The sequence below is a fragment of the Amblyomma americanum genome, chromosome 11 (assembly GCF_052857255.1).
Source record: "Amblyomma americanum isolate KBUSLIRL-KWMA chromosome 11, ASM5285725v1, whole genome shotgun sequence".
NCBI classification, from domain to species: domain Eukaryota; kingdom Metazoa; phylum Arthropoda; class Arachnida; order Ixodida; family Ixodidae; genus Amblyomma; species Amblyomma americanum.
Window position 1 is genome coordinate 95006427 of NC_135507.1, and position 18577 is coordinate 95025003.

The following is an 18577-nucleotide window of genomic DNA, read 5'->3' on the forward strand; positions in this document are numbered from 1 at the left end:
CGCGACCCTGGCAAGCGAAGCATACGATTTCTTCAAAATCTCGCATACCGCGCCTGTAGCTTTGTGGCGGTCTCCGGTTTCCAGCGAATGGGCGCTGTTGAGCGCGCGCTTCAACCTGGCATTCTACCTGCTGAGATAGCAGCTGTTCTAAGCGATCTAACCGCTCTGTCAAGAGAGCAACCTCAGGGTTGAGCACCGCTCTCTCTATGACGCGTACTCTCGCTGCGGCTGTCGTTAACGCCTCATTTCGTTCCTCATCCAATGCGGCCTCCACGGCTTGGTCGAAATTGCTCGGCTTGCGCGAGAGCACGAACCGGCGCACGGGGTCTTGCAGACCAGCCACGAACAAAGCGGTCATTTCCTCTTTAAGTATATCCTCCGCGTATTTCTTCCTTAGCTGGTCTCCTTCCTCCTCCCTGCTTAACGTATCGCGTGCTAGGCGCTGAAGCCGCGACGCAAATGTTCGCACGTCCTCCCCTACCATCTGTCCGGCGTCACGGAACCTCTGTACCCGCACGTGACGTGGTTCAGTGTCGAAATGCTCAAACGCGAGCTTCTTAAATTTCGCAAATGATTTTGTGGATTTTACTTTTTCGTCTCGCCAGGCAAAATCATGAGCAGCTCCTGCCATCTTACACCTCGCCATTCCCAGCATTTGAGCATCGGACCATCCCCCCATTTTCCCAATCTCTTCTAGCATGGAAAAGAAATCGCAGATTGGAACCCCTGTCTTATCTGCCGTAAACGTCGGAATGACGCTTCCTAATGCCAGCATGCTTGCTCCGAGCGACGGCTGTGGAGTGGGAGCTCCCTCAGATACAGTCATTTTTTTTTTTTTTTCAAGCCCTCCAGTGCCTCAAGCCTCTCAAATGGGGGTAAAAGTCCCACAAATCAGTCCCGTGATTCCCTTTTGATTACAATTTTGAAGTCATGAATGTCACAGCATTTAGAGGACATTTGCTTTTGACACCCCACTTCTGACACCAGTGTGATGACCCCCATAATGCGCAGGTCCACACGGGACGGAGAGGCAAAGAGACACCGTATGGCTCAGTTTAAACAAACAGGTATATTCAATAATTACACATGATTAAGATTATACATCAGAGGCTGGGGCGTCCGAGCTTACGTACCGACGACTTCATGGGGGCGATGGAGTGGCTCCGGAGTTGGGCTCGAGCGGTTGCTGTCAGAAGCTGCACGCCGTCGGGCTTCGGCGCTGAAGGCCCTCTTGGCGAACGATGTCGTCCTGAGCGTGCTTGCAGTAGAATTTCAATAGTCATCCGTTTCTTCGAGGATGGTTCACAAACCCTTCCTCTAGTGTCGTTCGGCTTGGAAGATGAACAGGAGGCGAGCTTGTAGATGATGACAGCAGAGCATAATTTTACAACATACATATACAGAGAGTTAAACTGGAAAAAGCAGAACTGAATTTACAAAAGAACAAACTTTGCACTACTTTACTCATCGACCGGGCAGGTTAGTGCCTAAGTAGCATCACATTACATGCTAAGCATGGAGCCCCAGCTCAGACTGGACTGCATCCGTTTACATGTGCTTTTAAGCACTTGATTAACAGAGGACTAAGGGCGGTCATTTCCAGTGGCCCGCCCAAAGCATCAATTCTCCAATCCAAAATAACATGCGAGATGGGGACCACCCCTTGGGTTGGGCTTAGCCTCGAACCCAGAGTCTGTTAACAATACAAACTAAATAAACAAAAACGCCACCACTCTCTCTCAAGTGAGAGTATACACAGGCTCTCTCTTCGGAGCTAATTCACTAGCGCCTGTCTTTCCACATTCTTGGCGAGTACTGCCTGTCCGCCATGACAGGTGTCCGTCACGGCCCTTCTGGGAATGCGCTTTTGTTCACGAGGCACGGCGGGAAGCTGTGGGTGCCTTCCCGGCGATAGCCCACGTCGAAAGGGGAAGGAGGGAAAGAATGTTGTCTTCGCGGTAGCGCATAGCGTCGGCTGTGGTACGGCGCGCTCTGGCCCGCTGACAGCTCCCTTGTCCTGGAATGTGCCCGGAAATTGGGGAGGATAAAGCCTGTTTCCCCGCGGCGGCGGCGGCGGGTCCGGTTGTTCTGGTCGTCACTCAAAGAGCATGGCTGGGTAATTGATGATGCCGCTGTCACGGCGGCGGGTCCCTTCGTCTACGCCGCGCCGTCGAACGTGGATCCTCGTAGCACACACAAAAAAATACCTGGGTTTCCGTCTACGCCGCGCCGTCGAACAATGTACCTCGTAGCACACAAGGAATGTCACAGTGTTCAATTCAATTCAATTCAAGGATTTTATTTGTTTCTTTCAAAATACAAAACAGTTGCTGGACCCATAGCCATTGGTTAGTAAAGGGTCCAGTGATGAAATGCGATACAAATACTAACACAGCAGAGGAGGAATGTAATTAACAAATACAAAATTTATCCTTGACGCACACATCATAGGAAGTGCAATAATATTGTGCCACAATTTGATTTAAACATTACAATAGGTTTCACAAAGGTATTTCTTTAGAGTTTGAAATAATGAGCTTTTACTGAGCAGCAGCAATTATATTGCAGTTTTTTTTAAGCCTCACATGACCTAAACTTATATTCGACGTTATAGCCAGCGCTTGGCTGCTGAAACCAACCGAAAGGACAAAAAAAAAAATGTGTATATAAATTTTTTACATGCATGGGTGCATCTGCACTAATATCTTACGCTAACTTAAAAGAAAAAAAAAGGAAACTGCAACCTAAATGCTTGGACGACCGTTATCGGGCTTCTGCCTTTTATTGTCAGCTGCTGTCGTCGGCAGCCGCGCGCCGGAAGGGAGGGAGGTAGGCCGTGGGGGGGGGGGGTTAGCCTTTGCCGCCAGTGCTTCTGGGATTTTTCATGAGGAACGACGCGCAACGGAGCCATGGCAGTTCAAGGTCAGAAGCGTTAGACTGGGCCTCTTCGACTATTCGCCTCTGGCTGTCCGGCAGCGGGCTGCCAGAGCGCGGAGCCAGGTGCTCGATTTTCTTGGGCTGCTCCGCGCACTTCCGGTGGCGGCCCAGAACGCATTCGTTTTTCTCTGGCTGAGCAGTTTTGGGCTGCCAGCGGGCAGCCAGACTCGCCAGGACGATTTTGTGCTGGCAGCGCTTGGGCAACCAGCAGACGACGGAGAGGTAATACGGTAGTGGGAAGCGCGTGCGGCAATTTCTATATGGAGTAGATGGACTGCGGTTCTTCATGCAATGTTTTGTTACGATCCCTAGCTTGATGCAGGCGTTCATTTCAACTTGACCATGGTGCACATTGAGTGTGTCGCCTGCAATAACGCCTTTTGCAGTAGTTCTCACTGTTTATTAATTTGTTTTGCATGCATGCGTAGGTATGTGTGCGTGATTGTATCGCTATTCTTGCCACCTCAGAAGCAAAAATGCTCAATTCATATTGTGATCGCATATTTCGGATTCACAGAATATTTCGGCTGTTAATTCCTTGTGGCCGGCCAATATTACGATGATATTCGAGTCCTTTCTCGAGAGCGGCCACAGGTTCTAGTTCTTAGTAGACGCTCATACACTCGCGTGCATGCCTTGTATTAAGCACATTCTTGTTTTCTTCACCGGGGTAAGGTGGATATGCTTTGAGAAATGCTTGACTGATTGAAAGAACGTCCTTTACTAAAAGCCCTCGCATGCACATAGCTCGAGGCATCTGTACAAGCATATGTTAACCCAAAGCTGTCACAGCGGCCATGGTCGGTGCTGATTTGGTCGTCGCTGACTGCCGTAAACCTTGGTGCTCGGCCCTTTCGCCACAAGTGGTTAAAATATCAGTTTACTGTATACGTACATCGCCTCGCATTTGTCTCATTAAAGATAAATTTTTCAGTGCGGAGCACCACGCATACACATGCAGTGAAGCACCGACATACAAGGCCGGATTGTAACGCGTTTCATTCGAGTGCGCACTGTCTGCAGTAAAGCGATAGCATACAGATGCGATATGCGGCTAAATTTGTAGTGTACGTGCGCTTCCTCGAGAAAAACGTTCGACCAGCAGAAAGGCGCGTTTGTCGAGATTATGCATACATTGCTTGCTGGCAGCAATTAACAGCCAGCAGACAACAGACTTCAATTGGGCAGGGCGTATCGTGATTATTTTCTGCTTACAGCCCACAGGAATCAGTTCAATGACCACAGCAGAGCCAGTAGGCAGGATCGATCGTCTGCGGTCATATACTTACTGGGCAGTTAACACGCGATAATCAGAGTGTACAGCGTGTCGTTCGATGACAAATGCACGCGAAGTTTTTCCTTTGATGTGATGTCGAATGAAAGGCGTTATAGTTCGAATGCCCGTCACATGCTTTTGAGGATTTCTCGAAGCTTACATGCAGACTTCGTCAGGGATGGCGTAGAGGTAGAGCATCCGTCTCGCTTGCACGAGGACCGGGGTTCGAATCCCGGTGCTGTGCAATTCTACACTGGGTCTAAAAAAAACACTCCACATTCAGTGCAATTGCATAACCAGGCCTATGGTGCGGCCTGATCTCTGTGACCAGAACCGGCAACGCACTGCCTCACCAGAGCAGGATTTGGCCACCCTGGTGTAGTACTTGGCCACAACCTCCTATGAACAAACCAATTAACCCTTGGCCCTCAGGCCACCATTGGAAACTGAACCTGGCAATGTTTAAAGCTAGAGCCTTATCCAGTGAGGCTAGGCTAGCAGTGCTGTTCGAGGAACTAGAGGGTAATAAATGGGATAATAAAGCTTGTTGCTAGGTTAGTTTATGACACATACTTGAATAAAAAAGTAGCACAAAAAGACGACCACATGAGGAAGACACCACAAACGCCGCCTTTTTATTCAAGTATTAAATGGCATGTCATAGAGCTTAGTGAGATTAGGACAGATGAGGTGCATACAGTACTAAGGGATGGGCATGTGCTGTGCTGTCGTGATTAGATTAGAGGACAGACAAGAACTAGATGTAGGATTCCTCAAAAGTGTCCCCAAAAATTAGATGTCTATACTCCTTGAACTAGAGAAAAATGTGTGAAAAAAATCAAATGTTGACAGTGATTTATAATGTCAGGCAGAAATTTTTTATCGTTCCAAGTTTTTGTGTTGTATTTTTCAACGTATAGTAAATGTGAAGCTGTTATTTATGGTCATCAAGATTCCAGTATCCATTCACAAGCCTTTATTACATTCCTCATGGAATGCAGGGGTCATTAAAAATCACAAGCAAAGTGGTCGCTCTATCTCTATGCCATCTTTGCTTTGCTGTGCAGATAAGCTATTCAGTTTGTAATGTTGGAGAAAGAATGAAGTTTGACTGTGTGTGCTGCTGTTTCCAAGTTGCGTAAAAAGCCTGAAAATGCTGCATTCACATTTGGCTTCATCTTTGCCCTACAGGCAACCTGGTCCCCAAGCATGGCGAGGACACCATAAAGGTGCGTGGCCTCTCCAATTACCACTGCAAGCTAGTATCGCCGCTGCTTACCACGTACGGCATGGACAAGCAGTCTGGTAAGGCGCGGCCCCTGTCGGAGATGGGCGCGGGCGCCCACTTCGACTGTAGTGTGCTGGGTGGCCGGGCCTTTCGCATCGACCCCGAGTTGGTGGATGTGGCAGGCTATGGCAGGGACGTGTCGGGCAGTCTGACCTACCTGCGCGGCACCTTGGCGCTGGTGCGTGCCCACAATGATGGCGAGGACCGGCTGCTGCCTGTGCATGTGGATGGTGACGGCCACTGCCTGGTACACGCTGTGTCGCGCGCCCTGGTGGGCCGTGAACTGTTCTGGCACCCTCTGCGGTGCCACCTGAAGCGGCACCTCGAAGAGCACCTTGCCAAATACAAGGTAGGAGTGCATGAAGTTGTAGAGTGGCAGCTGTCAATGGCACCACCGCCCTCTTCCGTGACAGCATAGATCCACACAGCGGAGAAATATGAGAGGGGTAGGAGAAGAGGGTTAAGAGCATTAGGAGACGAGGAAACAGGTGGGGGCAGGAGATTGATGGTTTCATTATCTCAATGATACCCTTCTATAGCTTCTGCAGCACCACCTAGCGGCAAATAAGCTCCTGCTGGTTTTATTCACAAAAAAATGCTGCAGTTTAACCCTGCTACAGAGAATGTTGTTACAGTGAAATTTCCGCAACACCAAAGCATTTCTGTTCTCCTTTTAGCAAAACGTGATATGTAATCCGAAGATTTCTCCCCAGTATAAACATTTTTCAGAGGGGTTCCACTTCAACGAAATGTAGCCAGCACAATGGCTCAGTGGTCATGGTGCTGGTCTGCTGACCCGAAAGATGCGGGTTCGATTCTGGTCGCGACAGTCGCATTTCGATGGGGGCAAAATGCCAATGGCTTGTGCATACTTTGTGATGTCAGTACATGTTAAAGAAACCCAGGGGGTCAAAACTATCCACAGCTCCTCTACACAGCATCCCTCATAGCCTGAGTTGCTTTGGGATGCTGAGCCCCACAAAACCTACTTCAACAAAGCACTGAAATTGTTCCGTTACAAAACATAGAAGAAACAAAGGATGAAAGGCGGAAGTTAAGATGTCACAAGTGCTTGCTTTGAGCGGAAGTTTCATTACAGGCACACGCAAGCCAATGTCATCTGTGCAATTTACGGCCTGCGGTTTCAGCAAACTTCAGTTATTAACAGACTGCAAGGGTTGAAGCCTATCAGAGGGCAGGGTAATTTTGCCTGCAAATTCAAACCTCACTTGAAATTCAGCACTAGCAGAGTCTTTCCATTCTCCTTCATCCTCCCTTTTTTCATGCTGTTTTATTACTGAACAGTGTTTATGAAGGGCAGAATGGTTTTGCGAGTTTATTTCTGTAGTAAGGGGAATCGGAGTTGCCATCCCTTGATAAAATTGTGCTGCTCTTGTGTGCGTTTCTGATGAAATTTTATATTACGAATTTCGGCTATACCAAACTATTTTACGATTTTTACTGTTTGTTATAATGAGTTCGACTCGATAACACTTCAGATGGTGGCATTGTGGCCGATTAAAGCTGCGATGGAGTTCAAGCTCCTCTGCACAATACAGCACTGTGTAGGGGCCGCGTCCAGAACAAGATAGAAAACACCAGCGAATGTAAAGCATAAGCCGCATTGCTTGGTGGCATTTGATGAGGCATGGCAGGACATGCATGGAAGTGGTGCAACAACCTTAGATGACATCACCACCAGGCTTCTCTGCTTGGCACAATGCTGTATGCGGTAGCCCGATCATTGTCATGGCTTTAATCGGCAATTGCGTCACCATTTTACATGCAGGTGCACAGAAACATGGCATGATCTGCCTACATGTTTCATAGGTTGGAACCCTTGAAGCTCATTTGAATTTTGAAAAAAAAAAAAGCGATTCAGCTTCTGTTTAAGAATCCTTGAGGTGGTTATTGCCTTGCCAATTATCAAACAAGTGGCTTTCCTTGCCTGCACGTGACCAGGAGCTGCTGAAGGACTTTGTGGACGAGGAGGAGTGGCCGGCGATCATAGCAGAGTGTGACCCAGACTTCCTGCCTCCGGAGGGGGAGCTTCTGGGGCTGCGTAACATCCATGTGTTCAGCCTTGCCAATGTGCTGCGGCGGCCCATCATCCTCTTGGACTCGCTGGCCGGCATGCAGAGTCCCGGGGACTATGCCGCCCTCTTCCTGCCCTCGCTGTGTGCCCCCGACCAGTGCCGGGGAGGGCCTACCAACCGGCGCAACCCGCCCCTGTGTCTTTCCTGGAGCTCCTCGGGACGGAACCACTACATTCCTCTGGTTGGAGTCCGCATGGGTAAGTAAGCGGAGACTTTGCCACTTGTTCGCGAATGGAAGCCAACAGTCATTGAAACAAATTAATGCATAGGGGGCATAACCGTTAGAGTTGTCATGCCAAAACCCCACTTTCCGGTCCCCTTCGAGTTCGAATTAACAATCTTTTGCTGTATTAACATCTAGGGACGTGCGAATATCAAATTCTTGGTCTCAAGACCAGTCGTGAACCAAACGAAATTTTTTAGGATACTCTCGAATATGAATATAGGTAATTCAAATAACAGTTATGACAGTTCCTATAACAGTATAAGTTCCTACAAAACTACGATTAGTGTCCAATGGTCAAATATACAAAGTATCCATGTGATGTGATTAATCTGCTATCCTTTGTCTGTATGTAACCGTACAGAGACTGTGCTGGTGATCTATTATGAAGATATTGTACATAATCGTTTTTGCTTGTTTGTTTTTACTGTTATCTGCCATTGCCGTGTTGAACTGCTATGGGAGATGGGAGCTTTGTTAAGCTGCATGTGCGGCTTTCTTTTTTTTCTCATCAGCTATTTTACATGACTGAAATAAACGGAACTGAATTTGAACTGAACTGAACGCAGAACTCTTTTTTTTTTTTCCCCACAAAGCACAGCCATGAAAAGAAACTGGTGTACTCTTGCACACCACTTTTATTTTGTTCATCATTGTCTGTAAAGCGCACTCTCTTTGAATGAAACCTTAGGAGGCGAGGAAAATATGTTCTGTTTTAGTTGAACCTAGATGTAACAAACCTTTATGTAGTGAATTCCGCATCATCAATAAGTTTCTCAATTTCTCAATACTGTCCCTATTGAAGTGTGTGTATATTTGAGAACTCATAATCAAGATGTTGCAGCGGTTGACATTGGTACAATGAACTCGCTATGCCATCTGTCTGTTAGCTAGTGGTGAGTTGCTTGAAACTTGGCCAAACCACGCGGAAGTTTCATGGCGGTAAAACATGAATTGACGTGAGAGAAACGTCTACGATCGCAATGAGTGATGGCAGTTGACACAATGCGCCGTGCTCCAGCATCGCCGACACATATACATGTCAAGCACAGCAGTCTCCACTGCTTCCACTTTTGGAGCGTCACACTGCATGGCACTAAAACAGTTCATGCTCAGGAGCATCAAAGAATAATAGGTCATAGCAAAAAAGCCATGCAATGAGCAGTGCACATCCATGTGGTTGCTCGAATGATTTGCGCTTTTGTGCGTTGGGAGAGGGGATGGCAGGGAGTGTTGGTGACACATGGCATAGAGTGCCTGTCCGGGGGCAATGCTGGCGGGCACAGCGAGAGTGGGAACATGCGGAAAGAAGCAGCTGCCTCCACGGCCGGTCTAGTAGTGATAGTGCAACCACATATGCTTTCCTGTAGCCCAGCCATGGTACCTCCAGCTACTCCCTTGTCACTCTCCCCACCCATCTTGTAGTGACATTGTGCGAGCTGCGGCGGAGGCGGCTGCCACCGCAGTTGCGCTATCAATACGGTCGCGAAATCTTTCTTCGTGGCTTCAAGTGATGGTATTTACTATGAGCGTTTTAAAGGTGATTTCTCCTGCATTTACAGTTGAACATTGATATAATGGAGTTTGTGATGCAACAAACTTTATTTCATTCCACTTTCTTGCTTCTATTGCAATGCATGTATTTTTTTTCTTGATTTAACAAAGTAGTTTCATGCTACAGGTTTGGTGCAATGAAGTTCTTGCGCGCACAAAAGGCAGATTTGGGCAAATTCTGAGTTAAAATATTTTTACTTGGAAAAACATAATTGCTACTGCTACCAACAAACAAGTGTTCGTAGTGGTAGCAAGGCAGCAGCCTATGAGCACCACGTACCACACACTCTTGAGCGTACATCTGGCAAAAAAATTGGATGGGACACTTAAGCTCTGCCTTAAGGTTATGACGCGATAGAATAATTGTTTAATTCTCATATATGCAGGATATCATTCTCTTTGTGTTCATAGATCCGCGGGAGTCTTCATAGCCCTCCTGGCTTAGTGGTGCTGCGGTTAAGCGATGCACCACTGCTCTGCGATGGCAGGCGCGGTGGGCCTTGTGCAAGGAGCAAGACAATACAGGAGGTGAAACTTCCGTCTGTGCGAGCAAGCGCAGGCGGCCAGATAAAGTCACAATTGTATGCGCCGACTGGGTCGCATGCAGTAGCGGCACCATGCGGCGCCTCGTAGAAGCAGCAGGAAAAAAAAAAATGCAGCGCCCGGGCAGGCGGCTCCGGTGCGCTCTCTGGCGGCGCGCGCTCAAAGCAGACGACAAGCAGACGACACTTGTGTTCGCTTCAGCAGGCACGCCGGGAAGTTGTATTTCTGCGCCCTTAAGTCAAACAGCAACAGTTTTTGTCGGTGTCTCTTCGAGGGCCGTAATACTAACAGCGCTCCTACGCGCAGTACGGCCTCCTTCGAAATTTGCTAGACTAAGATGGGGCGCAGGTGTTTTGTTCGAAATTGCAAAAGCAGTTACAAGTGTTGCAGGGAGAAGGTAAGGAGAAGGTGAGCATAGGCGCGTGCAGCCGAAAGGAAGCAACACACTTGACCGGTTGCCTTGGCAGCCGAAACGGCAGTAGTTTCTTTCCAGGCCGCCTTACGCCGCCAGCATGATAGTGGCGCCACGGGCTTGTGACCTTTTCTGGTCGCCGCAGACAGCGGAGTTTCCACTCCTAAATAGTCTTCCTCCGTGGCCTTGTGCGACCCAGGTTGCTCTTCCCGAGCAACCAATTATTAATTTAACTGCCATATGCCACGGTGGGCAGTTTGCTATCGGGTGGGCAGGTTGTGATGACTCCGCAAGGTCACATGACCTAGGTGGCTCACCAGCCTCCTAGGTTGCTCTCTTGGGGCCATGTGCCGGAGCCACGGCAGTTATTTTTTGCTCACAGTGCCGACAATGCCGACACAGGATTTGATGGAGAATGGGGCTTTTAATGCTATCGTGTTAAAAAACTGACTTCTTGGCTGACTAGCTTCATGGCTGAAGTGGATTGCCTTGTGCAAAGCTTGTACAGTCAAAGTTTCCCGTTTGTGAGCAGTGCTTGGTATAATTCGTGGCCATCTTGGCCTGTCGTGGTGGCTCAGTGATGTGGTTAGGGTGCTTGACTGCTGATCCTGAGTACGCGGTGGCCGCATTTCGATGGAGGTGAAACCCAAGGCACCATATCCTATTGCGCTCAGTATGAACTACACCACGCTAGCGCCTGTCAGAGTGCTTGCGCGGTGTAGCTGTGCGGAGCGCGATAGTACCATGCGATGTCAGTGCATATTTAAGAACCCCAAGTGGTCAAAATTTCCTGAGCCCTCCACTATGGCATCTCTCATAGCTGATGTCGCTTTGGGATGTTAAGCCCGTTAGACCAATCCACACCAATAACACCCAGTCCCGTGAATTGTGGACGCAGTCTACAGTTGGTAAATCGCCAGCAAGCGTGCACACATGGTCGGTGACATGGTGTACAAAGCAAGCCAAACTGCACCATTATGCCGGGACCTCCTGCTTGCACGTCCCATTTCCATCGGTGGCTTGGCTCTGCAAAAAAGTTTGACTGAATCGATATTGAGATATGTGATTTCGAGGTAAAGAAGCTTTACTGGAATACTCTCGCCGCTTGTTTTGCTTGGTGCTTCTTCTAAAATCGTTTGTAATATCATCATGAACACACATGGACAAAATAAAGCAGAATGTGAAGGTTTTAGGAATGTTCAAGATTATTTGCACCACTGAAAAACAAAAACCTCAATGTAACGCAATTCGCGACATAACGAAGTTCAGGCTTTGCTAACTGTGGTAAGGAGTTAGGCTTTGGTAACTACAAGTCACAAAAATGTGGTAGCATTTTGATAAATGGTGTCTGACGTAAAGTAGTGAAACTTTGAATGTAGTGATCATGAGTTGTAAAAGTTGAAGCCTTCTATGTGGTATTACTTCAAAGAGCAGACTCTATTAGTATGCAGACCGGGCACTTGATTATAACAAAAGGAACCCCTTGTAGTGGCACAGAAGCGGGCTAAACACGGCTGACAGTGAAGAACGTGCCTGCTTTGGGTATGTAATCGCATTGATTACGTATACGTGGCCACTACTGCCTAAAGAGAAAAGGAATTGAAACAGCTCGCATTGTATCTCACTGTGAGCTCGCTAAGGTCTCCGTATATTTGCCATGCTACTAAGACAGGAGTCGGGGCAATATGTGTCCGTTTTTATTACGACGTTGGAATTCTGTTTTGCAGAGCGCCGGCGAGGGTTGTGCATTGCGGTATGTTAGGAAGAGGTTGTTGGTTGTGGTATAACATGCAGGCTGTGCAAACTGCTGGTTAATGGTCTTTTTTTTCACAGCTGCTTGGTCGTAGGAGTGGCATGAGCAGGAAAGCCAACTGCGAGCTGCCGCTGTAGGCACAGTTTGTGAGCAGTGGCACTGCATTTATGTAGTTTAGGAGAACTTCTACTATTTAAGTCAGTATGTCTGTTCCTTGTAAGCAGTACTGTTGTTCAGTACTAAAGGGCCACAGAAAGGTGTTTGAGCTTGGCTTTAAAATGCTTGCACTATGTAGAGTACAGGCCACCGGGCGTCCATGCCGCATACGAGACCTCAGAAGCGAGCGGGAAATTTACAGTACATTTCTAAAAATACCCGCTTTCGCACCTCGCAGCGACGCGCGGTGCCGGGCTTTCGCACGAAAACCTGGCTGACGACGTCACGTCTTGCACATGACGTCAGCAGCTGGGGGTTATCATTGGTTCACAGCGCCAAATTCTTTCAGACGTCACGTGCCACCGTGGCCACAGCCACTCCGTGCGCGCCGCAGGCGGCGGAGATGGGGAAGGGGCCGAGTGAGTGGGGCCGGCGGAGGAGCGCCGCCGTTTTGGCGTGCTAGAGGAGAGGGAAAGGCGCGAAGGCACGGAAGTTCAAATTTTGTCTGCATATAACTCAGCTTCCACAAATTGCATTAAAATAGTTCTTGCTGGGGGATAATTATCAACCGTCGTCGTTTAAAATCACATACATATCACACCTTTATTGAGACCCCCTTTCTGGGTCCCTTTAAAAAACTAGTCCTTTATATCCAAGTCATCTATACATGCTGTCCATTAAGAAAGGTAATTTAAGATTAGAAAATGAAAGATGGGTGGTGGCCTGCCCAGTGGGCCAGAATTTTCTTATTCCCAATTGTCTCTTGCAGTCATGCCTCTTATAAACAGGGTTCAAATGTATTCAGACACCCTTCGTTTTTGTTCATTTGACTGGCTTTAAAGCGTCACATTGCCGGAATCACACTATGAATGGCTTTTAAGGAGTGAAGTATAAGTTCTTATTTCATCTATATGGCGACTGTAAATGTGGATCATGTGTTCACGCAAATGGCATATTAACTGTACGCACAATAGCAGCAAGAGTTGTCTGTCGCCCACGCCTCCTGCAGGAGACAAGCTGCCGAGGCTGCCACGGTCACTGTTGCCCAAGGCGTGGGGGGTGCCTCAGAGCCTGGTTGACTCGTACATGGACTTCGACACCAGTGGCTGCTGTGTAGTGGGAGGCGACTACCAGCTGTCTGAGGGCTACCTGCTGCGGCTAACGGCTGCCATGGACGACGTCTTCCAGCGCAAGTATGGTGTGCACCCGACGCTTGTTGCTGATGTCCACCACTGCGTCTACAAGCGAACCGGTGAGCGAAGGAGCCAGCTCAGTCTGCTTGTCTCATCATTTGGGCCTCGATCTGTCCTCAGTAGAAATTGGCAAAGTAACTGAGTTCAGCAGCATAACGAGGGTCTCTGTCATGGTGGTCTTGGTGGTACAGGTAGCGTAAGAGGGCTCTTTCACGACAGCCACCCTGCCTATTTGACCACAGTCTGCGTGGCCTCTCTTGCTTTGGTTGGTGGCGGAACTGGTGAAAACCGTTAGGCTCCACGTAAAATGAATGCATTTCAACATTGAAATTTAGACAGCCGCTGCCGCTGCTCAGTTGGTAGAGCAGTGCGCATAGTATCTGAAGGCTGGGGGTTTGGATCCTACTGGCAGCATGTGGTTGTCTTTTCCTCTGCTTGTGTAAAATTATAACTTGCCTAAAATACTGTATATACTCTTGTAAGAGCTGCACTTGTTTTCTATGATTTTGATGAGGTACGGCCCTTACACAGGACCAGCATTGTTCTGTAAAATTTTTCTGACTATAGCAGAGCCCCAATAATGCGTCCTTTTTTTAAGCTTCAACATGCATTTTTAAGACAAATTAGCACAGTTCCGTCAGATCCTTCAATTAGATATAACGAATTGAAAGAATGGATGATTGGAAGTGCTCCCGACAGCCAGAGCGCAGAGTAAAACAGGTTGCCAGATTAGTTTACTGGCAAATAGCACGTGATTTTAAGCTATGGTCAAGATCCTATGCTCGACTCACGGTAATGATCATTGGCCTGGCTGACTGTTTGGAGCGGCGCGCCACTTGTGCGACCCACAGCCATCGACATGAAGTGGCGTTCACCTGGCCTGCCTTTCCCGCGTGCTTTACTGTCGATGGCCTTGCGGAAATCAATTAGTATGTGTTCATTTTTATTGCGAGATTATTGTGCAATGGTGAATTCGTAGCAAGGGTTAGACCTTTTATGAGAAATCGTGATGATTTTTAAAGCACTTTTGCTGCGGCTTCGGTGCGGAGCACACTAGGCCAACCAAACTGGGCGATTGGCATGTTACTATGGCGTGTATTGTCCGAGTCTGATGGGTGCGACGTCGCTGCAAGGAAACGTGCGCTAGCGTGGATACTCCCCACTCTAGTTTTTTGCGCAGCACAACATTGTGTCCATTCTGGTGTAAACACCAAGCGCACAAGACCAGTTAGCAGCGCTGAGGCACTGCATGTTTGCAGCTCCAGGCGGAGTCTGGCATGCGGGACAGCACGTGCGCTGTTGTATTGAGTGTCGCAGGTAGTTATCTTCTATCAGCTCCCAGTGAAATATACCACGTGGAAGCCTGTGTGAATCGATTCTTTCAGGTGACCTTTCTTTTTTTTTTTTCAAATTACCAGCTGCCAAGTTAGAGGTGCGGCCCTTAAACGAGTACATACGGTAATTGGACAGCCAATTTCAGACTTGATGAGCACCACCACAAAAAAAAAAAATGTTCCCCTGTGTTTTGTTGGTTTCAATGATTGTTGGCTTCTTTCGTATTCTGAGCAGTAGAGTGACACCCGCCCCAAATGATACCTACTACAGCAGACTGTTAATAATTCAAACTGATGAATCGAACTTTTTGTTATTTCAAGTAGATTTCAAAATTTTGGTTGTGTGGCTGTATTTTCAATGCATTTGAAAGCTGCTTCAGACATGGTAGTTCGCGAAACAAACACACACACAAAGGCAGGGTACGGGATGAGTGTGTGTGTTTCGCGCAACTAGCATGTATGAATTATTGAGCCAACTAGCCCGACAAAACGTTCTTCTTAGTCACATTTGAAAGCTGCGTAATTCGTATCGTGGATTCTTTTATATTTGCTTCATTCAAACTTTTTGGCTTGCTCCAACGCAACCAGCACATGGAAGAGCGGCGGCCATGGTCAGATGCGTGAGCTGAAAATTCGGCTCCTCCATATGGTAATCTATGACGTGCTGCAAGTGGGTCACGTCAATCAGTCGCCTTGTAGCCGTATAGTTTCATTTTCTGAAAGGCCAGCTGTGCGCCGGTTTGGATGCTGATTGGTGCGTCACTGGTGTATTTTTTAGTCATCTTGCTGTTGTGGAGCAAATGTGCATTCTCCTCGCTTCCCTCTGCGTGGTTGTGTGTGCCAAAAATGCATAATCAGTAGAAGAAGGGAGCTGTGGATACATATTGCACTATAGACAAGCGTCATGTTTGTAAACAAAGGTGGCGCTGCGGTCGGCAGCGATGCAGGGTGTAGGCAAAAACGCAGCACACCTACACTGCGCCAAGCGGCGCTGCCTTCGTAACCAGCTGGTGTATGCGAATATTTCAAAGCGTGCACGCCGCTTGTGGCTAGAAAATTTTTTGTTGATACTCGGAGAGGAGTTGTGCACTTTTTCAGCCTGTTCGCCAGACGGAATTAGTAGGCGGAGCCCTACATCAAGTGCTTTTTCGCAACAATTGTATAAGCGCAGCACTATACAGCGGATAAAAGTGCGAGGTATGGGGAGGAACTAATCATCCACAGTTCTCAACTTATGGGCTGATAAAGCATATCTGATTGCTAGTGCAAGATAGGACGACGTGATGCACGACGCGAATCGGCTTTCTCACACGACGAACCTTGTAATGTGCTTCCTACTTTCACCGAGCCGCTTCACTCCAGAGACCTTGGAAATTAATGAGCACTATAGCTACTTTGAATAAGGCAAATGCGATCCAAGAGCTCCACAAGCGCATGCATAGACGTTTTCCTGAAAACAGAAAATGAAAACAGAAAAAACCGTCGTGATTTCTACTGCCCAAGTCCGGCAGCTTTTTGTCTTTTTTTTTTTGCTTAAAGGGATGCTCGGGACGTTGTACGGGTGATGAGCATCTAAAAATGGCCCCCTGCGTTCAACTTACGATCTCAAGCACACGGGATATCGCGCCTAAACTTATGCTGAGAGCCCAACAGAATGAGTTGCAGGCGTTACTTGATTTTAGCACTGTTCACCACGCACCCGAACAGCAATGATGCGAATTCAGAGGCACGAACCAACTTATTAGATTTGAATGCAGAAACGCAATATAATAACACAACGGGCGAAACGAGCTCAGCGTAATAACCCACGAGCTCGGCGGTAATAAATGGCCCGCAAAGCCGATCTGTCACTGAACTTAATTTTCTTGCTCCTCGACCCCTGTCCGTCGCATTCGCACCTATCTGACTGCATAAACTTGTAGAAACTTATGCCTCTTCCTTTCTTCTGCATTGTGGCTCAACCAACCGCACCACAATTTGTCGGCACACCGTGAATTGTGCCCAAAAACACGCGAGCGTGGCGCACCCAATGCGGAAGGTCCCGCTTTTTGCCTACACAACGAAAGTCACTGCTGAAGCCAGCACCGCCGCATCTCTGACGCCACGGCCTGACGCTTGTCTATACCGGGTAGAAAAGAATGGGTGACGATATGGAAAGTGAGAGGAAATGGAAAACATGCTTTTGGAGTGTGATTGCAAGTCTACCATGAGAGGTAGGACATCTATATTATTTACTGATGTTATCAAAGAATGTTATCCTGCGATTGGGAGGATTTACTGGTGATTTTCGGAAGTACTGCAGAACCTGTTTAGAAGGACCCTGAGGGCAAGTTGAGGTTTGCCTGTGTTGATAAATTACTCTGGATTAAATACAGTGAAGCCAGCTTAACTAAAGGCTAAGCTATAAGGTGGAAAAAGCCAGAAAGTAAAAAACGGGTATTGCAAACACCAGCTGCTTTCATAAGTAAAAAACCACGATGATGGGGGCACATCCTTTTTTATTGTCGACCTTAGAGTGCACTATTGTTCATTTCCAAATAGTAATGAGAAGCTCAAAAGCGTGGCTTTTTGGGCTTGTTGGTGCATGATCAAGCAAGAGACTATAGCGCAGAGTAGACAGGACACAGAAGAAACGAACAACACGAGCGCTAACTTCCAACAAATATCATTTCACACATGCAACATATATATACATCAAAGACACGTCATCACTTGTGCTGTTGCATGTGTGAAATAAAATTTGTTGGAAGTTAGCGCTCGTGTTGTTCGTTTCTTCTGTGTCCTGTCTACTCTGCACTATAGTCTCTTGCTTGAGTAATGAGAAGGTTGTTTTCGGTGCTAACAACATGAATTTGAATTGAGTCATGGGAAGAAAAAGATGTTCCATATGCAGTCTGCCAATCAGGCATTAACTTAACTAGAAAGAGCCTTGAAATCCGTTTTTGCTACCAACAAGAATTATAAGAAGCTGTCCTCAAGTGTCCCTTCACAAGCTGTTGGGGTGCAGTCTTGTGTGCAGCGGCGTCCGCTACGCTCTCAGTTGTTGGTCTGTTGTTCCAGGCGTGGTGGGCATCCACCCTCTGCTGGTGGTGCGGGCAACACAAAAAGCCGTGGCGGAGCGGCGCCTCTACCGCTGCCTGACATGCAACACTGTGTGCGAGCACCACGTGTCTCCCGAGTGGTTCCGGCCAGGCGGCCTCCTCTACGCACAGCTGCAAAGCAACGTCGGGACCCTGCTGCCGGACAAGCTGTACAACTTCCGGCAACATGGTATGTGCTCTGTGCGCTTTGCATGCCAAGCTTCTGTGGTGCGCGGTCCGCATGCCAACCCTATGTCGGCGTATTTTAGTGTGATAAGTCCTATTCACGAAAAAGCTGGCATCCGTCCATGTCGCGAAAACGACCCGTTGGTCGACAAGGTCACGACATCTGTGGTGTTTCGTTGGCCGAGAGGGTTGTGACATCATCCAACCACCATTGCGAAGTGTCTCGGAAAAAATAAAAGCACTTGCTGAAAAAGAAAAAGGTGGTCGGGTGGGAACCAAACTACTGCCCTTCTACCATGCGCAAAACACAGGGATAGATATGTCTGTGGCTGGAAGTTTAAAAAAGGGTGAAAACAGGTCTCACAAAAAAAAAAAATTTAATAAATGAAATTACAATTCCGACACCTTCGGGCTGCATGTATTTTTGTGTGGCAATTCTAAATATGTCATTTAATTTAACATAAAAACAAGTCCTTGTGGACTTATGCAATATGTCATACACGATCTCTGTCGACAGTTTTTAAGAAAGTTTGCTGTAGGGAACTT

At 47.7% G+C, this 18577-nt stretch overlaps 1 protein-coding gene across 3 annotated transcripts in view; it reads left to right on the forward strand.

The window, feature by feature from the left end:
- Positions 1-18577, forward strand: part of LOC144110716 (deubiquitinating protein VCPIP1-like) — a 95220-nt gene that overhangs the window by 13312 nt on the left and 63331 nt on the right. For all 3 annotated transcript variants that reach the window (XM_077643784.1, XM_077643785.1, XM_077643786.1), the window contains exons 3-6: positions 5405-5850; positions 7464-7794; positions 13248-13490; positions 17826-18035. In XM_077643784.1, the coding sequence (XP_077499910.1) occupies positions 5405-5850; positions 7464-7794; positions 13248-13490; positions 17826-18035 (1230 nt within the window). The remainder of the gene's footprint in view (positions 1-5404; positions 5851-7463; positions 7795-13247; positions 13491-17825; positions 18036-18577) is intronic.